The sequence below is a fragment of the Phodopus roborovskii genome, unplaced genomic scaffold (genome assembly GCF_943737965.1).
Source record: "Phodopus roborovskii unplaced genomic scaffold, PHOROB, whole genome shotgun sequence".
Lineage (NCBI taxonomy): Eukaryota > Metazoa > Chordata > Mammalia > Rodentia > Cricetidae > Phodopus > Phodopus roborovskii.
In genome coordinates, this window is record NW_026125397.1 from 6,861,539 (window position 1) to 6,888,696 (window position 27,158).

General features: G+C 39.4%; 1 protein-coding gene across 2 annotated transcripts in view; it reads left to right on the forward strand.

The window, feature by feature from the left end:
* Positions 1–1,754: 1,754 nt before the first annotated feature.
* Med23 (mediator complex subunit 23) overlaps positions 1,755–27,158 on the forward strand; it is a 45,475-nt gene continuing 20,071 nt past the window's right edge. The window contains exons 1-15 of one of the 2 annotated variants that reach the window (XM_051175396.1): positions 1,755–1,876; positions 2,186–2,217; positions 2,371–2,458; positions 4,112–4,236; positions 5,350–5,461; positions 6,461–6,559; positions 7,850–7,951; positions 9,427–9,496; positions 10,872–10,984; positions 13,260–13,355; positions 13,941–13,958; positions 18,919–19,119; positions 22,431–22,574; positions 24,537–24,682; positions 25,580–25,825. In XM_051175396.1, coding sequence (XP_051031353.1) covers positions 1,829–1,876; positions 2,186–2,217; positions 2,371–2,458; positions 4,112–4,236; positions 5,350–5,461; positions 6,461–6,559; positions 7,850–7,951; positions 9,427–9,496; positions 10,872–10,984; positions 13,260–13,355; positions 13,941–13,958; positions 18,919–19,119; positions 22,431–22,574; positions 24,537–24,682; positions 25,580–25,825 — 1,640 coding nt within the window. In that variant the 5' untranslated portion in view covers positions 1,755–1,828. The remainder of the gene's footprint in view (positions 1,877–2,185; positions 2,218–2,370; positions 2,459–4,111; positions 4,237–5,349; positions 5,462–6,460; positions 6,560–7,849; positions 7,952–9,426; positions 9,497–10,871; positions 10,985–13,259; positions 13,356–13,940; positions 13,959–18,918; positions 19,120–22,430; positions 22,575–24,536; positions 24,683–25,579; positions 25,826–27,158) is intronic. The other variant, XM_051175397.1, reaches the window with a different exon arrangement.

Below are 27,158 nucleotides of genomic sequence, written 5' to 3' on the forward strand. Positions count from 1 at the left end.
GAGGGAACTAGGATCGATATGTAAAATAAAAAAAATAAATAAAAGAATGTAAAAGGGAACTAAGGAAGCCTATATAAGACTACACAGTGCTGTGCTAGGGGCTCAGCCTTTGGATGTAAATCCTCTGAGCTAGCGCTGGCATGAAACCCCCAGTGATGCCCCATCTCTCTGCATGAGAATCTGACGATAATAGAAGGACTAATTATTCAAGGCCATTCTCTGCTACACAGTGAGTCCGTGGTCATCTTGGACTACAAAATGCCCTGTCTCAAAACTATAAAGTAAAATAAAGACACCATGGAAACTCAAGGCAGTCTTTACAATACCCCCAGAAATCTGCTCTATCCTCCAACATTGTATTAAAAGTTAGTGATTCTCCAGTGGTTCATCTTTTTTATAAGGCATCCATGGATGTTCCCAATAGTGAGGCTGCCCAAGTCACATGCTGCTAAAATTAACTATAATAAACTCATTGGTTTGCCAAGCTGGACTTGGATGAAATCCTTTCTTTAATCTATCAATGCCCCTTATTTAGGCTTTGTAAATATTCACTTACATCTCCCCCAGGAAAAAAAAAATCACAAGACAAGTTATCACCAACCATGGTATATAATTTTAAAAGATCATGGCCTTAAATGCCAAAGCTAAAATTATAAAGTTTCTGGAAGAAAACATTGACAGCATCACGGCCTTAGACTAAATGATAATTTCTTGATAACATGACGACAACAACAAATTAAAAGTATTCATTAAAATTAATCTACAATGAAAAAAAACTGTTTTATAAAATAAGAAAACATGCCAGGACTCGGGTGGTTGAGGCAGTAGGATTGTGAGTTCAAGGCCAATCTGGGCTATTTAGTGATGTCTGATTAGCCTAGACTATCTTGTACTATGTCTTGAACATCGGAAGGAGATGAGAGAAGAGGTGAGAAGAAAGGAAGTGAAAATGGAGTGGAGGGGGAGAGACTAAGGGAGGAGGAGGAAGAAGAGAAGAAGAGGAGGGGAGAAGTGTGATCTGAGAGAGCAAACTAAGACGAAGAAAAATTTTGGCTATATAACATGAAAAACTTGAATACAGAATGTATTAGAACGACAAATAAGCTTATGGAAAAACTGGTAGTAGACAAAAGATGTAAACAGTCCGATCATAAATATCAAGAATATTCTAAACTAATGGTAGTATAAACAGAGAGTGCTTTCTGAAGGGCAGTGTGGCCCAGCATCTGGCTGCATAGGATGTCAGAAAATTTCCAGGGCGATGCAAAATAGTGTGTTTTTTAAGCACTTGTTTAATATCCCCTATCACTTGCAAATTAATTACAATGCGTTTATTCCTTTTTTTCAACGTTCATTGAAAGATGGTGGTGTGCCCATCTGCTAGTAACTGAGGCTACTATAGAGAAGATACGGTGCACGTGGGCAAGAATAAAGTGGTATCAACTCTTTCAGAAGGGCAGTCCTTGACAGACAGCACTTGGTATGGCTGCAAATAAACTTAAAGTATGACGCAGCTCCGTCTCAGGCCAGAAGGTGGAGGCCTGAAGTTTAAGGTCTGGTATCACGCAAGAAGCGCTTGTCAGCTTGCGGGCCACCCCAGCGCGCGGAACCATCGGGCAGGGCTACAGATGCTGAGCGGGGCGGGTTGAAACCGGGCCCTTCCGAGCTTCCGGGCGGGCTCTGTTTAGTAGCGGACCTCTGACGGAAGCGACAGAGAGAGAGAGAGCAGGACTTCCTTCTTGAGGTCCCACCCCTCGGCTGGCTCCATTCTTCCCGGAGCTGGGGGCTTACCCGCGCCTTGACGGGTACCCCGGGAGCCCGGGGCTCGATGGTCCCGATGGAGACGCAGCTGCAGAGCATTTTCGAGGAGGTGGTGGTGAGTGCAAACGTCCCTAACCCGGGGGGCGCGGGGGTGCGGGGAGAGCGGGCCACACTGCGGCCGCGGCGCTGGGCCGGCCCGGGCAGGCCTTCCCGCCCCCTTTGTTTTGACATTGGAATCGATACTGGGGTTGGCGATGCCCAGGCTGCTGTCAGATTCAAAAGAAAGCAACGTTAGTTCCCGCAGGCTCCCGATAAAAGTGACTCGTCCCATGTTGCCCTAAACTATTTCTCTAGGAGACACCTGACGAACCTCCCACCCCCTCGTTCTTATTCAGATCCTTTACTATATTTTATTTGTTTGCAGAAAACAGAAGTTATAGAAGAGGCTTTCCCAGGGTGAGTGTGTGGCAGGCAGGGTTTTGTGGGGTTTGGTGAGATGTATCTTTGTAAGATTTTACGTATGTTGGTTTTCAGTAGTTAGAAACTCTGCCTCGCTGTCTGTGTACCCTTTTAAAACTAGTACCAAGTAATGTGATTTTTGTTTTTCAGCATGTTTATGGATACCCCCGAAGATGAAAAAACAAAACTAATTAGTTGTTTGGCAGCCTTCCGACAGTTTTGGAACGGCCTTTCTCAGGTGAGAGATATCACATGTGTGACAGCCAGTTGATGCCTTTTGGTTCCTTCTTACTTTTTACGTCCACATTGACCTTTTCCTTAAGATCATTTAGGAAAGGGAAGGATTCATATCTTTTTTTTTTTTTTTTTTTTTTTTTTTTTTTTTCTGACACAGGGTTTCTCTGTGTAGCTTTGGAGCCTTTCCTGGAACTCGATTTGTAGACCAGACTAGACTCAAACTCACAGAGATCAATCTGCCTCTGTTTGCCAAGTGTTGGGAATAAAGTCATATACCACCACATTCATATCTTTACTGGAGAACCTTCATTGAAAGTTCAAATGTAATAAGATCTCAGTAGGAGATGTTTTCAAAAATGTCTTTCATTTTAGATTATATAAGACCATTTCATTCTATTTCCACATGGAAGCACATACTGTTAAGGATTTCTTATAAAAGAAAAATGTCACTGTTCAAAAAAAAATTACCCAGAATTTATGAGTATACCTTCATAAAGATTCTGTAATAGAGTCCCTGTTAGAATAGTACATTATCTTCTCATGGTGCATTAAAGATAAGGAAATGAGCTACTAAGCTCCCTTTGCCTGTAAGCTGGTGGTAGTATTTTTTCCCCCAAAAGGTAGTACTTTGATGTGAACTGCATAAAGCATAAGAGTAGCTGGAAAGGCTGGTTTCTTACTTTCCTAGCTTAGCCACCCGCCCTTCCTGTCTCAAGCCAGAGTCACTGTTGGTATTCCTTGAACTTTACAAGACTGTGTGTCTCTCTGTCATTATGCCTTTGTCTCCTGAGTTCTGGGATTCGAGTCATCTGTCGGCCACATTGTACTTTTCTCTCTTAACAGTGGTAGGGATCGAATATGAGGCTTTTTCATGCGTGCTAGGCACATATTCATCCCCAAACTGTGTCCTCACAATCATCTCCGAACAGCATCCCTAGCCTCAGAATTATATTTTTATTTTATACAATCACCATATACCATTTGTATATGCCTGGAAGACAGTCTTGATATGAGCATGACTTTTAGTGTCAGATTTTAATTATGAAGACCTAGAAATTGGATTTGTGGGGCGGGCTCTGATTCGAATTCATGGGGACTGTATTTATTTAAATTTTGTCAAGGTATCCACCCATGTTAGGTTTTTTCCTCCAGCGAGTGGAATATTTATATCACCCTGTAAAGATGCTGCTTAGAGTAATTTAGGTGAGTTTTCTGTTGACCATGAATTTGTTAATATAATCGTAAATACTTTTGGAGGTCTCATGGTAGGAGTTTAATCTACATAATTGAAAGATTAAAAATTAATACAACAAATACTAAATTAAATCTTTTTTGTGGGGTGGGGAACAAGGTCTTGCTAGATATATGTAGCTCAGGTCAGGCTGACATAGAACTCTGATCTCTGTAGCTCAGGTCAGGCTGACATAGAACTCTGATCTCTATGTACAGCCCATGACGGCCTCACATGTGCCTCATCCCCTCAAGTACTAGGTTTACTGGTGTGTACTGCCATGTCCACAGTTTAATTTACTGATGTTCACAGTGCAGTCTTTCATTCATAGTGCCGACACATTCCCAGGTATGATGTTAGCCATTTGTGTTACTTAGAAAGTGTAACTACAGGCCTAAAATAAAAGCATTTTCTAATTTTTAGGATTCTCATGAACAGTGCATCCAGTGGATTGTTAAATTTATTCACGGCCAACACAGCCCCAAAAGAATTTCTTTCCTTTATGACTGCTTAGCGATGGCAGTAGAGACTGGTCTCCTCCCACCCAGGTATGTTTGGGTGGGGATGAACAATACAAAGACCTTTCATTGTAAAAGGGCAGAACTGATTTAAGGTTGTTGTACAGAGATAAGGGATGGAACAGGGCATGGAGTTCATAAGAAAGTCAGTTTAGGAGACAGGCATTTTTGGTTTTAAATTCATTTTGTTTTTTATGTGTGTGTATCTGTGTTGCTACTTGCTATGTGTATAGGAATGCCTGAGGAGGCCAAGGAGGGTGTCAGATCCATTAGAGCTGTAGGTAACAGGTGATGGGAGCCACCTGGCATGGGTTCTGAGAACTGGACTCAGGGCTTCGAGAGTATGAGCTCTGAACTGCTGAGTCATCTCTCCAGCTTTTTAATTTTCATAGTGTTTCATAATTACAGTCCAGTGTAGCAAGGGCCAAAGTCCTTATAAAAGCTTTATATTCATTCGTCTACTGGGACCTGTATTGGGGCTGTCATCCAGGACTGCAGGTAACGTCTGCTGTGAGGTGGGCTTTCTCGTAGCTTGGTAGAGTTCAAACATTTGCAAAACAATATAGTCAAGAAGTAACCTTAGGCTGGGTGTTGGTGGCCTTTAATCCCAGCACTTGAGAGGCAGAGGTGGGTGAATCTCTGAGTTCAAGGCCAGCCTGGTCTACAGAGTAAGTTCCAGGACAGCCTCCAAAGCAATACAGAGAAACACTGTCTCGGAAAAAAAGAAGTAACTGTGCATCTGTGCCATAGCCCTAAACCTGCCCAGACAACACAGACCATTCCTCTAATATTCCCAGGGGCATGTATCAGTGTCATATTTCACAGAATCATGGAAATGAGAATGTAATGTGGTCACCTTGAAAAAATTTGCTACCTAATAGATGATAAATATTTAACCAAAGGCTTTTGGTAGATTTTTTTTTTTTTCTAATGAAAATATAGCATAGTGAATATCATTTAGTTCTACTTAATGCTTGAGCTTTCTTCTATGTACAAAGCAGGAAGTATTACATATACCTGGAACACTTACAGTGCAGTCTTGGGAAGCATGCTTGCCTGGCGCTTACAGTACCAGTATCCACAGACCATAGGCCTTAGAGAATTTGTAAGATTCTCTGTTGTAACTACTCTTTTTTCCCCTAGAATGGTTTGTGAGGCTTTGATAAACTCTGACACTCTTGAATGGGAAAGAACACAGCTTTGGTCCTTAACATTTAAACTGGTTCGGAAAATCATTGGAGGAGTGGATTACAAGGTATTGCTTCCTCACTGTAAAATGTGATTGCTTTCAGACATGGCTATTTTTTACAGGATGTATATCTTATTTCATGTGAGAGAAACAAAGAAGAGAATATTCATAATTTGACTTTTTTGCATGTGTGCTGAAGAAACTTAAAACTACTCAGTTGTTTTACAGTTTCTTTGCTCCCAACATTTGAAAACATATACAGGATTGATATGTTTTTATGGTAAAATGAGACATCACAAAGCAGAACCCATGTTGGATGCTAGAAGTCTGTCATTGCTTCATGGAATAAATCACATGGAGCAGGGGTTTGTGGACTGAGCATTCTACCCTGACCTCTTTAGAATTGTGTCTTTCCTTACCGCGTGTCGTCAGGATTCTGTTCCTGACCAAAAGCAACAGTCTCCTTATTTCACGGTCTGGCTCAGCAGCGCCACAGCTACATCCGCCATGCCACTTCACTCACTTGTGTTACTATCCTTTGTCAAGGCACTGCCAGTACATGGTCTTCGGCTTTATGTCTACATGTTCTTCAACCTGAAATGACCCAGTGATGAGCAGGTAGATAGTTAATGTCAGATCATAGCTTACCCTGAAGTTAATCACAGAAGACATCTCTGATTATTTTCTCTACTCAAACTGAGTATTGTGACCTGGGTTTCCAGAGTGTTGTCCATGTGCATCCCTGTTCATAGCAAAACTGTGCTTTTTAACCTTTGCAACAGTAGAAACCCTTGGACTGTTTTGATGTCCAGAAAAGATTGGCAGAGTACAGAAAGCTCCATTTTTATTCTTAAGTGATTTTCATTTTTCATTACAAGGTGTCATTCAGAATTCTGTCCTATTATGGAGCATTATTCTGTTCTTCTTAGGTTAGTGTTAGGAATGTGTTACCTCTGATTAAAGTGTGTGTAGCCTTGAAGCAGTGTACACTCCAGCAGCTTGGCTGTTTTGTCTACATAGAGGGCTGTATACATTAATGCATATCATCCTCTTTCTCCTTATTAGGGTGTTCGAGACCTCCTGAAAGTGATTTTGGAGAAAATCTTGACGATTCCGAATACAGTAAGCTCCGCTGTTGTCCAACAGCTTCTGGCAGCTCGAGAGGTAACTTGTCTAAACAGGACTGAAATCCATGGGTATAGCCTCCGAGTCTTAAGTTTGTTTACTTGTGTGCTTTTAAGGTTGGAGCTGGGAGACAGCTCTTTGGGAAAGAGCACTTGATGTTAAACAGAGAAATGGGGTTTAGGTACCCAGTACCTGTGTGAACAAGCCAGGCTTGTTATTTGTCCCCCATGCCTGTAGCCTCATTGTTGTGGGACAGAGGTAGACAGATTCCTAAGAGCTTGCTGGTTAGCAAGCCAGCAAGAAGACATGTGATACTCATCTCTAGCCTCTGCATGCACAAGCATAGTCAGGGACAACTGCATACGTGTGCATATAACTCACACAGCACTCACACAAGCGAAATGCAGTAGTTGTAGAATATTCTGTTCCTTCTACTGAAATAAAATCAGTTCTGTTTTTGATCAAGTGCTCTGCCACACTGACCTACATCCTTTGCCCAAGTCATTTTTGTTTCATTACTACTGTATTTCAGAAGGAAATTTTGAAAATTCAAGTTCTGCTAGCTAGTTATGATTATAGTATAGATACTAAAGTATTTTAAACCATTATATAAGACAGTGGCCACTTTCAGCTTTTTGAACTACTTATAATACTATAAGATTTGTTCTGTTACTGTCTTGTGTCTATGAATAGTTAAAATATTTTAAGGTGTAATAATCCATTCTATTCTAAAATACCCTTCTTTTTTTTAAAATAAATGTTTTAAGGGAATTCCTCTGTTAGCAGTAAATTTTAAAGTAATAGTTCTTTTTAAATTGAGTATGTGTGTGTATATGTGTAGGAATGGTTAATTCTAGAAATTCAGCATAGTTTACCTCACAGTCTCTCGTCTTATTTTTTGAGGTAGTGTTATGTAACCTGGACTGACTCTGAACTAATCTGCAGCTGAGGTGAGAATAGGCTAGACTCCTGAATCTCCTCTTTCCACCTCCCAACTGTTGGAATTTCAGACACGCCAGCCTTACGCTCTTTCTTCTTGATAAAACAGTTAAGAACTACTTAGCTGACTTCAAGTGTAGAGTATGTTCTGACTAGCTGGAGTCATGGTGTATAGCAGACCTCATGAGTTTATTCCTCCTGTCTGATTACCAGCAGGGTGTCTTTTTATCGGCATTTGCAGGTGTCTGCAGATGCAAGCACTTGACCACCTGAGCTCTCTCCTAGCCCTGCTTTAATAAGTTAAATGCTTTTTGTTGTTGCCAGTGTTGTATTTAAAGGTCTCATGTATGAGGCTAGTCAAGAGTAATGTTACCTTTTTATTTCTTTTAGGTTATAGCTTATATCTTAGAACGAAATGCCTGCCTGTTGCCAGCCTATTTTGCAGTCACAGAGATCAGGAAGCTATATCCTGAGGGAAAACTTCCACACTGGGTAAATTTTGATTTTCTAAATCTTTTAATTCTTATTAAAACTTTATGAAATCTATATTAATTGTATTGCTTGAATGCATATATGTACTCATGTGTATATGTGTATTATACACTGTGTGTATGTGTGTATGAGAGAGAGAAAGAGAGAGAGAGAGAGAATATGAGAATTAGTTAGGGTTACTGTTGATGTGATGAAACACCATGACCAAAGCAACTTGGGAGGAAAGGGTTTATTTGGCTTACACTTCCTTCTTGCTGTTCATCACTGAAGGAAGCCAGGACAGGAACTCAATCACGGCAGGATCCTGGATGCAGGAGCTGATGCAGAGACCATGGAGGGGTGCTGCTTACTGGCTTGCTTGCCCATGACTTTCTCAGTCTGCTTTCTTACAGAACCCAGGACCACCAGCCCAGGAATGGCACCACCGTAGTCTAATCTTATGGAGGCATTGTCTCAGTTGGGGTTCCCTCCTCTTAGATGACTCTAGCCTCTGTTAAGCTGATGTAAAAGTAGCCAGTATGATGTCAGTGCATGTGACGTACCATGCGTATGGAGTCAGGACAGATTTGGGAGTTGGTTTGCTCCTTTGTCAGTGGGATCCAGTATTCAAAGTTAGGTTATCAGGTTTGCACAGCAAGTAATTTCACCTGCTGAGCCATTTCCTCTCACTGGCCCCTTTGAAAAGATAAAGATTTATATATCAGAGTGAACATAGGGAAAGTAAGGTCAATTCCCTACAGTGGGAGAGGTTACAAAGGAAGAATAGTGCCATATGCATATTTTCAAATGGTTATGTTATGCTTGGATAGTATATATTTTTATATTTAATACTTAATTGTGTTTGTATGGACTTTGTACACCATGCATGTGACTAGAGGCCATAGGCTAACCTGCACAAGTCATTTTCTTTTATCTGTGTGTCCCAGGGATCATACTAATGCCATTGGGCTTGGTGTCAAGCATCTTCGCCTGTTGAGCCTATCACTGGCCTAGTAAATATATTATTAGCATTATATATTTGTTTCGTATTTTTGTTAACCCATTGAAACAGTTCTTAAATACTTATAAAAAAAAATACACAGCTTCATTGACTAGGTAAGGATCTAGTGGCTTGGTTTAACTTAGTTCAATTTTCTTTTTCTTTTTTGTTTGTTTGTTTGTTTTTGTTTTTTTGAGACAGGGTTTCTCTGTATTGTTTTGGAGCCTGTCCTGGAACTTACTCTGTAGACCAGGCTGGTCTCGAACTCACAGAGATCTGCCTACCTCTGCCTCCTGAGTGCTGGGATTAAAGATGTGCACCACCAATGCCAGGCTTGGCTTAATTTAGGGACACATTGAGTGACAAGTATCTGAGAGAAAAAGAGTGCATTCCTCTGAGTAATTACTCTGTGCTAGGCTTGTACTAATTCTTTATGTATATTATCTAAATGTCAATAGATGATCTTGGTCTTACTTTTGTATTTGTTTTCTTAAAGTTACTAGGAAACTTGGTATCAGACTTTGTGGACACCTTTAGGCCCACAGCAAGGATAAACTCCATTTGCGGTAAGATTACAATTTAAAGAATGCTTATATATTAATTACATAATATCTGATTCTTAGTTGGATAAAGCTGAAAGATGGCTTGCCACTTTGTAACACTCTAGGAAAATAATAATAATGTTTATTTTCAGGTGCTTTGGCTAGGCAAAGACAGAAATCATAGAGTGGTGTAATTTTCATGTAAGACCATTCTAGAAGTTGTGTTACCTTGTAACTAGAACACTTTTTATTTTGTATATTTTAATTAGTTTGGCATAACTTTTATTGTGTTTTATTTTTGGATTTTTAAAACAAGGTCTGTGTAATCCACTCTGGCCTCATACTATGTAGGCCAGGTCTTTATGCCTGCTCAACAGTACCCAAATGGAATACCCCTGTAACCCCGGGAAATGCTTCTTAAACTCTAGGCAGCTAGAAATGCCAGCAGGCTTTTTCTGTTGTGGCAGTAGTATTGGGAATACCAGACTCTTCCAGTCCATTATAATTCACACCTTAGCTCTTCATTGGAAATTTTAGCTATCTACATTCTTATGTTTGGTTTGATTCTTTCTCATTTGATATGCTTTTGCAAAGCTCAAATATATTTCCAAATTATTTTTGGAAATTGTGGCACCCACATAACTGTCTGGAATACAGACTTTTTTCAAATGATCAGCTATTGAGCATTTCTTAAGAATCAGTGCAGTTTTAGACACTGGGAATATAAACATAAACTACATCCTGAACTCCTGGTTTAATAATTGATTGGATAATAATATACTTAAATGAATTACAGAAGGAAAGCATGTCTTAAGAACAATGACCTTGAGTTCATTTCAGATCAGTTGAGCTTGGGGTATCTATGGGATAGCTAAGTGACACTATTGTTTAGACAGTCAACATATGCCACATCAAAGTCTTCTAGAGACATCCTACAGAAACAAACAAAAAAACAAAAAAAAAAACAAGCATTAACCCTAGAGAAAGATCTCAGGCTGTATCTGCAGGTCCATCCCATAGACATCAAAAGCTTTGTGATGTACAGTCTGTAGCAGCTTTGCTACAGACTGCTAGGTTACTGTGTTCCATTAACCCTCTGCAAAAGTAGATGGCTAGCTAGATTTGCCTCATGAGCTGTACTTTGCTGACCTCTGCCTTAGACACTAAAACAAAACACAACAGTTTAGAATTTGGAAGTCTTGTACAAACTGATTGTTTAGCCATTTGAAAGAAATACAGGTAATAAAAAGTCTCACACTTTAGCCTCCTGACAGCATTCTTAAAGGCATTTAAACCAGTGTCTGATTCATCATGCATATTCATTACTATTAAAGAGGTACGGAGAACCTGGCATTGCCTCAGTCAGATTTACATAGAAATGTTTGTGTAATGTGTACAGGCCGTTGCAGCCTTCTGCCAGTTGTGAACAACTCGGGAGCCATCTGTAACTCATGGAAACTGGATCCTGCAACTCTTCGCTTTCCTTTGAAAGGCCTTTTGCCATATGATAAGGTATGTATTGAATCCAGTGTAACTTGTCCATCTAAGAGTCAACATCCCATATTGTCAGGTGTTCAATGCCAGATGCCTATTGATAGTCTGGAAAAGTAAATATTTTAAAGGCAGGTAGCTTATGGCTTATTGTATTTTATGACCTGTGTTTTGATTTTGTCTTTGGTTTCCAATTCTTTTGCTAAGTTCTTGCAGTGTAGTCTTGGCTGGCCTGCAGCTCTGTACAGTAGTCTGGCCTTGAGCTTGCGGTGGTCCCTTTGCCTTTGCCTCCCAGTGCTGAGATGGCAGCTGTGTACTGCCACATCTGGCTGTGGGTGTTATGTCATTCCGCTACCCAGATGTACTTTGTGGTTTGTGGATTTGCCTTTAGTACTACTTAGACACAGAAAACTCTCAAGATTTAAAAAACTAAAAGACGGGCTTTGAACTGAGGACCTACACACATTACTGTTCTTCTTTTTTGGCATCCACCCTTTTCAAATTCGGCCAAAGCAGTAGTAACTTGAAGAAAATGTTTGAAAACTATGTCCATTCTCTTTGGTTAGATTTCTAAGCAGAAGACTCTTTTCTTTACAGAGATGTTTAATACCAAAGTAAAGAGGGTGTGTTTTGTGATCACTAGGGGCTTTTCTGTTAAGGAAGAGCAGTCATGCTAACTGCAATAATGAGTAGTATTGCAGATTGCACTAGCTCCATAGTTTAGTTGTCCGTAGAACTGTATCCACAGAGCCAGTTGTTGTTAATCATGTCTGTAACACCAGTGGCAAGAGGATACTACAAGTTCTGGCCATCCTGGGCTTCATAGTTCTAGACCAGAGTGACCCTGTCTCAAAACAAAACCAAGCCAACGAAAAACAGCTTGTGTCTATAAACCAACCCTTACTATAGAAATTTCTGTGTAAAACTGATTGGTTATTCTGTTTTTAAATGGCCCAGGGAATTCCTTTTTTTTTTTTTTTTTTTTGAGATTTTTGTTTTTATTTTATGTTTTGCACGTGTGTCCATATGCCATGTGAATGCAGTGCCTGTGGAGGTCATCAGGGGGCATCAGAACTGGAGTTGTAGGTGGTTGTGAGCTACACTGTGGGCTCTAGGAATCGAACCCTGGTCCTCTGAAAGAGCAGCCACTGCCCTTACCAGCCAAGCCATCCCTCCAGCCTCACAAGGAGCCCTCAAAATGACCAATTGAAGGGTATGGATGTCTCCTATCACTGTCACAGATACAGCGTTAGTGAAGAAAGGAGCAGCAAGCCAGTGAGGAGCAGGAGTGAACTGAAGGGTGGATACATTTAAAAAGGAAAATATTCATTGAGGCAGTAACAGTTCTTCAGTTTTACCTCACATATCTTAAAAATCAGTTGTAAATTGCCTCCCATTCATTTCAGAATACCACTGAAGAGATCTATTTTTAAAAAAAAATACAATTGAGCAATCATTAGGCAAATAGTATTTGAAGTAAACATTGCAGTGATGATCACAATGATGGTGACAGCACAGACAGAATTGAAATGCCACATGTGCTAGAAAACCGCATCTTTCTCTATGTGTTTAACAAGTACTGGCTCTATTAGAACTAGTGTATTGTGAGTCAGGTTCACTATGTGACACAGGCATAAACCTGCTCATTTCCTAAAACGGAATATATTTAAGCGCTAAGGGTACTAGGGATACAGGACCCAGCAGGGACTCTTGAGGGACTACTAGAGCTGCCAGATGATTGTTTAAATTTAGAAAATTGCTATAAACTCAGAACAAGGTTCTAGTTTTGAATGTACCTTCATAGTGGTAGTTGTATAAACTGGATTTAGTTATAAGAAATTGTATGTTTAGGTACTTGAAACTTCTGGAAAATTGTCAGTTTTGCACAGAAAGGAAGCAACCATCTTAGTGATGCTTCTTCAGCATGTCTAAAAAGTATCACCAAGGACAAAGCCTATCTAAATTGAAATTATGAAATTGATGTTTTAAGTAGACTCAAACCCGAAAATTGTAAATATTTTGTTTTCAGGAAAAGAGGGAAATGAAAAGATCTGATTCTAGCACTGTCTTGACTTTTAACCCTTAAAAGATCTCACACAAGACTTTCACCCTGATTTTCAAATAAGAGGTGGGGACACATAACCTATAAGCACTAAATTTAATTTTTTTTCCACACTAGATTTCATGTACTGGAAAGGTAATAAGTGCCTTGGGAGGTTTTACTCTTAATTCCAAACAATTGGAATTCACATTTGTTAATCTTGAATCAGTAATTTCTTTTTTATTTCCTTTAAAGGATCTGTTTGAACCACAGACTGCTTTGTTGAGATATGTATTGGAGCAGCCTTATTCCAGGGATATGGTCTGCAATATGCTAGGTTTAAATAAGCAGGTACTGTACTATGCTAGAAGCCAATAAAATCTGTAGATCTGCACTCCTTTCTATTTTCTTTGCTGTAGTTAACTGAGCAAAACAGTTAAGAACTCTTCGATGACCGTTTTATTATATAGCTTACTCAACAATGTTTTCTTCTATCATTTATATATTGCATTAAGAATGTTTAAATTTAAAGGGAGGTATTTTTAAAGTTGGTTTGTTTTGCATTGCTTTTTTCCTATAAGGCCAGTTTCAAGTTACCTATTGCCAGAGAAACCTACACATGACTTAACCATATTTTTTTTTTGACCTTTTTGTTGTTGTTTGGGTGTCTTTTTATAACCCTTGATATCTTCAAAGTGGCCGCCTTGCTGACTTTTTCTTTCTTTCCTTTTGTCTTTCTTTTTCTTTCTTTCTTTCTTTTTTTTTTTTTTTTTTGGTGTGTCTTTGCTTGGTTTTGGTGGTTTGACTTGTGGGCGGGTTTGTGCTGACTCTGGGTTTCTTGAGGCTGGCCTCATAGTCACTGTTTTGTCTTTTCTTTTTTTCTTCCTTTATTTTTGTTCTGTCCTGTCTTGTCCTGCCCATCCTCCAATGCTCTAGACCTTGAACATTGCTCAGGTATGTTCACAACCTTACTGTTGTATTGTGACTAACGATACGCTGGCCGCTTTGTAGCCACTGATTCATTTAGACAGTACGTGTATGGTCGGGGCTTGAAATTGGCGGGACCATGCTGAGACCAAGGCCACTGAAAAACCTTCTTGGGATGTGAGAGTTCTTTTTGGTGGATGGTTTTTGTTTTTGTTTTTTATAATATATATTCTTTTTTTGGTTTCTTGTTTTTTTTTTTTTTTTTGTTTTTTGTTTTTTGTTTTTTTTGTTTTTTGGTTGTTTTTTAAGAAAGAGACAACACTTGGCACTCAGTAAAGCCTGTCATTTTTTGATGGGATTTTACCCCCACTCCAGTTTACTGTTTTCATTTTAGGGCTAAAGTTAGCCTGTTGGAATTTTCAGATTTGGAAAGATTGGCGGTAATCTTTCCAGGCTATTAAGAAAAACAAATCGCAACAACAAAAATACTGTGTTGATTTGCCTTAAAACCAAAACAATTTTAAAAAGGAAAGAAAACCATTTTCATAGAGATACATTGCTTTTAAAAGTTGGAGTGGTGAGCTTTAACCAGGGAAGGCTTTTTTGGAAATATGGGGATTGACTAAGAAATGTCACACTCTTAGGTGACTCCACAACTCTTGACAAACACCCTTCTTTGTCATTCCTTCTCTTAGCGTGGGCGCCTCAGCCGAAGGCCACCTGCGGCAGGAGGAAACCCCTGTGGCTGCATTTGGCAAGCCAAACTTTTACACAGTCCCTGTCTGCTCCAGGTCTTTGCACCTTTGACATTTTAAGCAAAATAGAGGCTCCAATTATTTTTGCTAACAAATTTTGAGCCCAGCATATTAAAATAGACCAGATTTTTGATTTTAAAAAGACGCTCTTGTCTAGGCTCTGTAAAGTAGCGTTGCTGTTTGCAATACCATAGTGAAGGTTGTATCAGTGCTTCCATTGATAAAGCCCTATTTTTACGGACATACGGCTTGGCCATAAAACTTGCTCAGTGTTGAAACTGCATGCCAAACTCACGCCAGTAGTAGTGCCTCCTTTATTATTTTCAGTTTTTCTCCTTCTAAAGAATTTACCAAGTCTCCTTGCTTGGAAGAGCCTTTGTACATTTGAAACTGAAACTCCTTGACCATTCAAGTACCTGACAGTTACCTCCTATAATCTGTCACAGTAACATTTTAAATACAAGTCATTAACTCTGATCCACTTGCACTTGAGCTAGAGGTAAGTATTAGCTAAGTTTGCAAGAATGTGTCACACTTTGTCTAAAAAACTAATTTTGCAGTGAAAGTTAAGTCATACTTGACTCAATTTTTTTATAATTTGGTGGCTAAATGTCATTGGAGCTGCAAGTAAACCCCCAGATATCTTTAACTATCTGTGGCTTCCCACCCTCCACTCCTTTGGAGGAAGGAGGCAGCTATCCTCAAAATATAAATTGACAAAATAATTCCAAGAAGAGTATTTATGATCTGATCGTTTTAATAATAAGTTTCAACCTATAAAAAGTTTATGACTAAGACATAGATCCATTAAAAATAAAGTTTATAATGGAAATGCTGACAGAACATTATTAGTTTTGGTCCCACCGTAGTGTAAACATTGTCAGAAATTCACAATTCATCAGTAATTGTTGTCATAGGCAACTCTGTAGTGAAGGGATCTACAGATGCAAGATAATATGCCGAAGTGCCTTGGTATATTATTTTACATATGGAGAATAGGGCATAAAAGGAGAACACACATGATAAATTCATATGAATAAAACAGATCAAATCATCTTACTGCATCTTTTATCATTACAGAACTATATACCCTGTGCTGTACTTTCTTGTTCTTTCTCTAACAGTGCAATAATTAAAGCTTGAAGACTTTATGACCTGTCCACATTGCATTTTCCAGTAGGAATTGGGCTATGGTTAATCCTAGAATTGGTCACAGACGGGTCATAAATAGCCCAGTCCCACAGCTACAGCGAGGTGGAATGTTGAGCTCCAAATACATGGTAGAAAAAAGAAATGTTGTGTTCTGTGTTTATGTCAGAGTTTCTCTCTTTTTTCTTACAATTAAAAGCATCACAGATCACTTACACTTCTTAAGCTTTTGTACGCTGTGTGTAGGCTCTGGCTACCATCTCTCTGAAAGGCCTCTGGGAACTACTTACTAACACAGTGATCTGGTTCTGATTGGCAGCCTCCTGGGTTAGAGTAGGGTATTGATAGTCTTGAGAGAGATTTACTCCTCCCAACTTGTTCTAAATAAATTACTATCTAGAATTTGTTTGAACCCTTATAAGTAAAATTTCCAAAATGTTTAATGCAAAAGGGAGCTGTTACATAAAAAGTGTCACATGCCACTCAGTAGTGAACGTGAGTGAAGGTTGAAAAGCAGTACCTAGTGGCAGGACGGAAGCAGGGCACTCTGGGATTGCGGTTTAAAATAGGGTCTAGTACAGTTTGAACTATTATTCTCATTGTTGAAAAGAGGGTTAAAGTAAGTATGCATATAGATACACCATAAACTAAAAGTTCAACATTTATGCCACTATAGAGATTTATAAATAAACTTATCAAAATACCTTTAAAATGTTTACGTGGTTCACCTTATGAGACAATCTGATATATGATGAAGACTTTTTGTTTTAATGTACCTATTTTATAGTAATTGAAAACTGAAGCAAACTAATTGTGTCATACCTGTAATCCCAGTGCTCCAGAGGTTGAGGCAGGAAGATTGCCTCAAGTTTGAGTTCAGCCTAGACTTCATAGTGAATACCAACCAGGTCAGCCAGAGCTACAAAGCAGAAAACTAAAGCCTGTTTGATTATGCTTTGTGTTTTGACATAGGGTCTTGCATAGGTACCTTTGGCTGGCCTGGAACACCCTACACTGGGCCGCCTTCACCACATCCACACCGTCATGCTCTTGACAGTTGGGCTGCCCTGCCTCCTGAATGCTAGCCCAGCACGAAAGTTTCATAAAAGTAGACGTACAGGTCATTTTATTGCTCAGGCATTTCTTTTTTTATACTGTCAAATTGGCAAATAAAGCAATGTGCTTAATGCTACTTTATCCAACATAATTAATCTAACACATAACTTTGCTTCGGTCAGATAACAGGGCCTGAGGTGGCAGAAAGAATCCAGGGGATTTGATTCTTAACTGAGAGGCTGGGGTGTAAGCATGAGACATGCCATGTGCTAAAAAGACTATCAGCTTTAACTATGAATTTCCCTGTTACTTTTATTTTGTCAAAATTCTAATGTTTTTGGCATTCCTCTCTAAACCATTAGCTGTGTGAGTATCACAACATGCCTGAAGACTTGTAGGTAAACATCCAGTCTTTAAAAACGCAAATAGTTAACACAAGAAAGGGAAACTCCAGAGTGGCTCAGGTGCTCGATGCCAATTTTATTTAGTCTGTTCTTTTTTCCTGAAGTGGACTGATGGCAGACCACCCCCGAGGGAGGAATAGTTGACCAATTGGCTAGTCTCCAAAGTATAAGCAAATTCTCCTCACTAGTAAATAAGAATTCCTACTGGAAATCCTGGCTTTCCTTCTTTTCACAAATTTTTCTGACTCTTGTAAACTTTGAATGACCTCGTTCTAAATCCGTGTTGTCTGACACATTTCCTAGGTTGTTGGTGGTTGGCAGAACTAGTGAATTTCAAGCCCTGTACACAGTAGTTGCATGCTGACTTGAGAATTAGTCTGTAGTGTTGTCTGTTGCACTTGCTCTGCTTCACACTGATAACCACATCCGGAGGAGGAGGACTCCGGTCTCAACTGGTGGTGTTTGTTACTAGTGCTATTTGTAAACCTGTAACGTGGTCGAACTGTGATCATGGCCTTGTGTCTTTGGAAAAATATAATATGAACCAACCATTGATGCTTCCTGTTTGGGGTAGATGTTTGTTTTATTTGCATGCATCAAGAAAGTGCAGCCGTATTGGCGCTTTACGTTGTGGAGCTGGCGAGCATGCAAGGACGGGATGCAGTGCATTGTTTGGTTTCTTTCCAAATTTGTCCCCATTTTGCATTTTTCTATAAATTCAAGAAATCATATCCCTTTTTCATGGCAAAAGACATCGATTATTAAATCTAAATAGAGGGAAAATCATCTATATTTTAGTAATTGTGTTCATTAGAAAGGCTTTCAACTGCCTGCTACTACATAATACATTTATAAAGAAAAATATTTATAAAAAAATAAAAAGTTGCTTTTAAAATATGGCTTAATTCTTCTGGTAAAAGTACATTCTAAATCACATTTAAAAGCACCGATCTTTTTGCCTCTAGAAAGGGAAGTTGCATTTTCATTGTTAGTGTTTAAATCAGCTCTTTTTCTTGTTTTAGATTTGAAAGTGGTCTACTTTAAAATTAAAGCTGCATTATGTTTAGCGAGAGCAGAGGTTATGAAAGAGGTTTCCATTTCAGTAGCCATTTCAGGATTATTGCTGCATGGTAAAGAACAGATACTCTGATAGCTGGTTTACTCTTGTAAACTTGGAGTTGTCACTTTAAGACCCACAGGTTTATATATATTGCGTTATTTTTTTTTCTAAATATTTAATCTCTGGAAATTTAGGCCTTTCATTTTTCAAGTTAGATTGCAAAAATGATGGTATCTCCCTATCTTGTCCACTTTTATCTGTTATCTTAACAAAGTAGTAACTGTGCTTTGATAGCCTTTGGTCAAATTGAAATAATCATAATTAGTCAAAATAGTCAAAATCAAAATTAATTGGAAGCAGGAGATGTGAAAAATATTTGACATGAAAATCATTCATCCTGTGTGGGAATATGACATGATGCAGCTTTAATAGACTAGCTCTAACCTTACCTTCAACTCCATTCCATGCTTCTCGGCCTTGTTATGATTAATATCCATTAACTGGTAACTTCAGAAACTAACCAGGAGGCTTTTGGAATACTGTATTTAATCTCTGCCCTACAGCACAAGCAGCGCTGCCCCGTACTGGAGGACCAGTTGGTGGACCTGGTGGTATATGCCATGGAGAGGTCTGAGACCGAGGAGAAGTTTGACGATGGGGGAACAAGCCAACTCCTGTGGCAGCATCTCTCCAGTCAGCTCATTTTCTTTGTGCTTTTCCAGTTTGCCAGTTTCCCACATATGGTCCTTTCTCTCCATCAGAAGGTACGTACCAAAGCGCACTTGCTCAGAGCCTCTTCACCTGCCGATTGGCCTAGACTGCTTTGAGCAGTGCCAGTATACTGGCTTCCGACTGGACATAGGTCACGGCCCAGATTTTGGTTTTGTTTAGCTTTTTTAAGGCAGGTTCTCACATGTTGCCTGACTGCTCTAGAACTCACTATGTAGACCGGATTGGCCAGAAACTCACAGAGATCCACCTGCCTCTGACTCCCAAGTGCTGGGATTAAAGGCGTGAACCCCTATGCCTGGTTTCTGTTTAGAACTTTTATAGTTTCTTAACTTTTCAGTTTTCTTTCCAACTATAAAATACTGATTTATCATTAATTCTACATAGTCACAATGCCAGAACCAGATGATACAAAATGAAAAGACACTATAGTATCACCTATAGAGGTGATACTATATAGTATCACAATAGAGGGGAATATATATGTGTGTATACACACACACACACACACACACACACACACAACTTTATTATCATAGTTTTATAGTTGTTACCATGTGTCCTAGTTAGGTAACTATTGCTATGATAAAACACCGTGACCAAAAATAACTTGGGAAGGAAAGGGTTTATTTCATCTCACAGTTTATAGTCTACCATGAAGGGAACTCAGGTCAGGGAACTGGAGCTAGAAACCGATGCAGAGTCCATGAATGTGTGCAACTTACAGGGTTACTTCCCATGCCTTTCTCAGCCGTTTGTCCCGGGTGTTGTCCCTAGTAGGCTGGGACATCCCATATCAGTCTTCAGTCAAGACAGTATCCCAGAGTTACCTGCAGGTGTTTTGTTAAATGGTGGAGGCATTTTGTCAGTTTAAGTCCCTCTTCCCAGATGACTCTGGCTTGTGTCAAATTGACAGGAAACAGCCAACACACCTTGGAAGCATGTTTCCCTACAGTGTGAGTGAAAGGGTACAGTCTCTAAATAAAGACATCATAACTAGCTTGCATGCTTCAAAGATGAATAGAAATTTCCCAAGAGAAAAACATAGCAAATTACTTTCCTGACCATACTATTAGTACTTGGAAAGATTGGAAGTTGAATGAAAACTGGAAAGAAAAATATGTTCAGGATGATGATATGATGAAAGCAAAGACAGGCATGAACACTTTGTGTGACCACAGGAACTTGGATTTTTTTTGGGGGGGGGCAGTAGTGAAGAGTGGAATGGCCTAATCAAGCTGGAAAAATTACTGCTAATGGCACTATGGAGTAAGTTTAGAGTATAGAGATAAGTAAGACCAGAACAGTAAAAGGCATATTGCAGTCGGTTAGGTGAAGGATGTTGAAGGTCTGAACCAATATAAAGAAAGAGCCAGAAACTAGATAGATAGATGAGTTGTGTAACACTGGGGAACTGGCAGGTAATAGAGAGTTTAACAAGAGGCAAGCATTGGTCACGTGCTCACTGCTTTCTGCTTGATAATGAACAGGACAGTGAATTCAAGAAAGGGAAGGCAAGTGTGGGATAAGCTGGTTTCTGCTGTAAGATTTTAGGTGCATTGAGTGGAAATAAATACCCGTAACATCACTACGTTATGGGTTCTTTCACACACGCGCGCATGCACACACTGATTAAGTTTGTTCTTTGATGATTTTGTATATGCATATAGTATGTTCTGTTTGCTCACAACCCCACCCTCTAGTATTGCCCTCCTATACTTGTAGTATGCCAGAGCCAGTGCAGTGTGTGCTGGGGAGGAGGGTGCTGGAAGCAGCAGTTTGGTGTGTCCTCTGATCTGTAGCGCTGAGCTTCATAAGGTGTCAGAGTGCATTGAAGCTGGGGATTCCAGAACCTCTACCTTCACAAGCTGGGGTATGTGTGAGCATTGTGTGTGTGTCAAGTGTGAGTGGATCACATCGTCTAGCCTCCCTGGTCTGGAAGATAATGCAGCAGTAGAATTGTGTGCGTGTGCGCATGTGGTGGGGGAATCATTTCTGTCTTAGTCAGCCAAGGTATACTCGGAAGGAAGTTACAACATAACATATAACATACATACAGAGAGCTTAGCATACAACATACATATAGAGAGCACAGCACACAGTATACACACAGACAGCATAGCACACAGTATACACACAGACAGCATAGCATACAACATACATACAGACAGCATAGAAGGTCCAGGTATGTCTACCTTTCCTGGTTGCGGTGAGCAAGCACCCTGAGTACCAGCATTTTTCTTTGGAGACAGGAGATAGGGATCTGTTATCTGTCTGGGGCCTCAGCAGAAGTATGTTCAAGAGTGGGACGTCCAGCAGCCTGGGCCCATTGTTGGGGAGACTGAGGAAGTGTGCTGCAGCAGAGGGTTCAGGGATGGAGGAGGAGGGTCCTGAGCCCACCTGTCTGCTAGGCTCTGGCACGTGTTGTCGGAGGCAGAGTTATCTGCATACCCTTCACCTGCATGCTCTGGGCGCTGGCTGGCTGGTGGAGGTGTGCACCAGGGCAGGGTGGGCTATTTGCTAGAGAATAGAGAATTCTAACTTTTTGTTCAAGGGGGAGCTGCCGTTTCCCTTCCTAACTCAGTGGTTTCTGTTAGACTCTACTGTAAATGAGGGATTTTAAGTTAAAGGTAATTTTTGGAAAGTATTTGTGTTTTGATGGATTTTTTTTTATAAAAATACATAATATTGATCTTGCTTCTCATGTATACACAGTCAATTTAATTATGTACTAAAACTGATTTTTAAATAATGTGTGCTTTGAAGGAGCAGGAAAAAAAAAATACAGCAGTCTGTGCCTTGTATGTCCTGAGTTGAGACTGTTACTAAGCACTAAAGTTAAGATACTGACTTTCTGAGAGCAGAACCAGCTTATCTGGGTTAGTCCCCTTTGCTCGTCAGTGAGCTTGACTGTGCTTTAGGTGAGGAACTCAGAGTGAAGAAAGGTTTGTTTGGCCTCACAATTTTTGAGGTTTCTATCTGTGGTAGTTTAGCCAAGTTGCTTTTGAGCTGCGGTGAGACAGGACATCATGGTGAGGGAGCATGTGACTGAAGACATGTATTTACCTCATAACAGCCAAGAAGCAAAGAAAGAGGGAGGACCCCTGTCCAGAGAGCCCCTTCCGCGGGGCGCTCCCACTTCCTTCCACTAGCCCCTCCCCCCGCCCCCCACTTGTGCAGTGTCTCCTTTTCAGCTGAGAGCCAGGCCTTTGCATGCATGCCAGTGTGGGTCCTTTGAGATCTAGCTCTAATGCCAAGGCGCTCTGTCAAACAAACCGCAGCTTTCCGCATCCGAGTCTGTCTTTTGTAGCTGTGTGCGCATTTGTACTTTAACATTTGTTTACAGTTAGCAGGGCGAGGACTGATAAAAGGCAGAGACCATCTGATGTGGGTTCTGCTCCAGTTCATCTCTGGGAGTATTCAGAAAAATGCACTTGCTGATTTTCTTCCTGTCATGAAGCTCTTTGATCTGCTGTATCCAGAAAAGGAAGTAAGTTTACTGAGCATGTAATAGAGCGATTAAGCTTAGCCAATTGATGTGCATTTGTGGAAAGCCGACTGGGTCACCGTAACTTTGTTTCCCAGTTCTCTGGTCTGGGCAGTCTCCTGACATTTGTTTTTGTTTGTAAAATAAAAGAATTTGTACAAGGTTATTTCTGACATTTGTCCTAAATAACAGTTGAATATCTATCTGGTGTAGAAAGCTCTTCCTATGCATTCTAAGTTATCTGTATAGTTTTAAAATGCCACAATCTTTTAATCTGCACACATCACTGAATGGTGACACCCATGTGTGTTAGTGTCTAGTGTTTGTTGTTGCCTAGGTCTCAGGATTCCCTAGTTTTCTGTTAGAGTGCTTGAGGAAGACGTTGTTTATTTAGATGGTTGCCATTTCCTAGAAGCACTTAATGGAAATCTTAAACATAAAGTAGAATAAACAGAACAGTAAACATTTATGTACCTGTCATCATGCCTCTTTCTTTTATTGGTTTTGTGTTGTTTGTTGTTATTGTTAATGCTGGCTAATTTTAATTTTAAAATAGATTCCAGCTATCTGTATTGTTTTCAATATCCAACATATTTTGATCTTGTTTTTAGTTTGTTTTTTTGAGGTAGAGTCTCACTATATAATCTGGACCTTGCTGTGTACTCCAGAGAGTCCTCAACTTCACGATGCTCATATTTTCCTAGTGTTTCATTGTCTTCAAGATTTTATTTTTTAATCACATGTTTCTGGGGGCTGGAGGAGTCATGTACATATGAATTCTGATAACTTCAGAAGCCCAAAGAAAGCATCAGATCCCCTAGAGCTGAATGTAGGTAGTTTTGAGTTGCTAGTATGGATGCTGGGAACCCAGCTTATTGGGTCCTCTTTATGAGCAGTAAGTACCCTTAATCTCTGAGGCATGTCTTCTGTCCTCATTTCCTTTTTAATCTTCAAGAATAATTATAATTATATAATTGTTGGAGGTGGGGCCACACACATGCCACAACTCACATGTAGAAGTTTAGGACTATCTGTTGGAATCAGTTTTCTCCTTCCACTGTGTGGATCTCAGGGTCCACTCAGGTTGTCAGGCTTGGTGGCAGGTATCTGTTACCAACTGAGACATCTTTTTGATAGTCCTTGAAATTGTGTATTTGTCTTGTTTTGTTATAAAACAGTGTCTCTGTATAGCTCAGGCTATAGTCAGTGTTTCTTCTGCCTGCTTCATCCATCTAAGTGCTGGGATTTCAGGATTGTGTGACTATGCTCGTCTTTTTTTTTTTTAATTTTATTTTATATCTTGGGAAATATTCTTTGAGGAGATTAAGAGATTGAAGGTGGGGACTAAGTTGCACTTGGACAGGAAAAAGACTTAGTGTGCTGATGCACAGTAGAATGTCTACCAATAGCATTGTGTGCTGTATGTCAAAAGCTACAAGGAGGTGTTTGAGGATTTTTCCATAATAAATAATAAATGTTGGAGGAGTAGGTGTGTTTAACCTCATTACACAATGTGTACATTATGTGATACCACATTAACCCATACAGTTGTGTGTTTTTATGTGTGTTAAAATTAAAACACTCTTGTGAAATATTATTTTTAATATAGTTATCTCAATTTATTGTGATTTTGGGATTTGTTTAATTTTTCAGAATTAAAATTTAAACAATTTTTGTTCAATAGTTCTGTGATAGGGAAAGCTTAGCTAAGCATCTTTTACTTTTGGTTGACAAGTAGAAACTTGCCAGCTAGACCATCTTTTTAAAAATCTTACACTGTAAGGTCTCATTGTAACGTGGAAGGCATGTGCCACCAAGGTTAACACTCATTGTAATGTTGAATAGTCAGAGAGGTACTGGGGATAAACTAAGATAGGCGCTTTGAAGAGTTATACTGTAAAAGAGTCTAAGATACATGTGACCATTTAATTCTCATTAATATGGAAGCTAATTAATATTTTCCAGTGTATTCCAGTTCCTGATATTAACAAACCCCAGTCAACGCATGCCTTTGCAATGACTTGTATTTGGATTCATCTTAATAGAAAAGCTCAAAATGACGACTCTAACCTCCAGATCCCAATACCCCATTCCCTGAGGCTTCACCATGAGTAAGTTACCTGTTACTTGCAGCTTCATTTCCGTATTTCATTAGTAGTGGCTTGTAGACAAGTATTGATTCCAGTATCCATTAATAATGGCTTGTAGACCAGTATTTACTTAATGTTTATGTGACGTTGATATTTTTTCACACCACCCAGAAGGCTGATACTTAGTATGTGTGCCACAGTAAAGAAACTGGCCAAGGCAGCATCAGAAAGCAACCTGAGGAGTTTGGTTATATGTTACACTTTAAAATTGTAACTTAAATTATCTTTTATCAATATAAAAATGTGATTTCCCAAGTGCTCGAGACTTGAATGAACATGGTCTGATTTGGGCGTCTCTCCTTCCCTGAGATGGCCAAGGTGGGTGAGCTGATGTGTCCCAAAGCTGTGATGACTTGAGGGAGTGCCCTGCTTGGACAGGATTGTGCTTCAGTCAAGGAGTGTTAGGAATGGCTGAACTTCCTTCCCGGGACTGCCAGATCTCTATAGGAGTCTGTTCCGAGCTCAGGTCCATGTTTCATTTGGCTTTTATTTTATGAAATTCCCATTGGTTTCATAGTGAAACCAATAGTAAAAGTACATGTTATATTTAAGCAGATAGTAAAATAGAAATCTTTTTCATTAATTTGTGAGTTACTTCTTTATTCTCTGGAACTTAGCCGAATATAGTACATTATGCATAATGTCTTGATAAATATCCATTAATTGTTAACTTAGGACAAAGTTTCATCTGCAATATTACCCAAACTTTAATATGCATAATTGCTCTTTATCTCACTAGAAACTGTAGTATGTGTAAGAATAAAGATAGTATTAGTAACTTCATATGATTAAAATTTTTAAAATACAAGTTCATGGATGTTATTTGCGTTTTTCTGTTTAATGAATGTGATATTTCAGATTCCTACAGCAGAGTCTGAGAAATAAAAGTTTGCAGATGAATGACTATAAGATTGCCCTGCTGTGTAATGCGTATTCCACAAATTCGGAGTGTTTTACACTGCCAATGGGGGCGCTGGTGGAAACTATCTATGGCAATGGAATTATGAGAGTACCCCTCCCCGGAACAAGCTGCTTGGCGTCAGCATCTATAACCCCTTTACCAATGAACCTCCTGGATTCACTGACAGTCCATGCCAAGATGAGGTGTGTTCTTTTTATTTATTTAATTCCATATCTGGGAATTGATAAAAATCTGGTATTAACTTTTTTTTTTAATTATAGGTGTGTGTGTGTGTGTGTGTGTGTGTGTGTGTGTGTACGTACATATATGTGTGTGGTCAATGCATTTAAGAAATAATTTCTTCATAAAAATGAGTGTTATTAGCTATAGAAATTATAGACTATACAGAGGAACGTGAAGTAGATAATGACCTTTCCTTTTTCATAAGAGATGACCATGGCAAACATCTTTCCACCTTCTTTTTAATAAGTAAATTGTGAATTTATTTATGTGTTTTTCTCAAAAATGTTGTTTATCTTTTTTTTTTCTTATAATAAACACCTTTTCACATGATTTCCCCACCCACCCACCCCCAAACACTTAGATTGCTACAAGTTTCTTATGAGGTTATAAGTAACCACTCTATGTTGCTGGGCATTGAGGTTTTGGTAGTGTCATCTTATCAAGAAGATATTGATGGAGATGACCTTTATAACAATCATTGTACTGTCTATAGGTATATTTGCTTTCAGGTTTTTTTTACTTTTTTTTTTTTTTTAATTGAACAGTTTTCTGAAAGGACAGTTGCTGAGTTCTGGAATCTTTTTTATTTTTTAATCTTTATTTTTATTTTGTTGATTTATTTATTTTTGGTTTTTTGAGACAGGGTTTCTCTGTAGTTTTGGAGGCTGGCTTGGAACTCGACCTGTAGACCAGATAGGCCTTGAACTCACAGAGATCCATCTGCCTGCCTCTGCCTCCTGAGTGCTGTGATTAAAGGTGTGTACCACCACCGCCCAGCTGAGTCCTGGAATTTAAAATGTTAAGCTTATACCTTATTGATTTATACACAGGGACACTTTTAGAGTTGTGTTTGTTTCCTAGAAATACAGGTAGGACAGAGGCAGAAAAGCCTCTGTTGCACTAGAACTCAAGTGCCCAGCGTAGCTAGGCTGGGGCTGCAGTGAAGCCTGGCACAATATGGTGAGAAACAAGTGTGTGTCGGTGCACACAGAAGCAGTGGTGTGTGGAGGCAAGCAAGACAACTGGCGTTTCACTTGAGCTACAGCTTAACTAGCATGGGTAGTAGAAGGCTGCGTGGTCTCGGTTTTCAAAGTGTTTTTTTGAGAAGGACTAGGGAATCCAGAAATGTCTGTTCTCTCAATTTTCAAATATTGGTGCAAACCTAAAACAACACTGTATAGGCCAAAGAAAACATGTCTGTATGTCAGTTCTACAAAAGCCATGCTTTTTCCTCTCAAATGGAGAACATTGTAACAGACCGTATTTTGTATTACTTGAACATGTGACAAATTT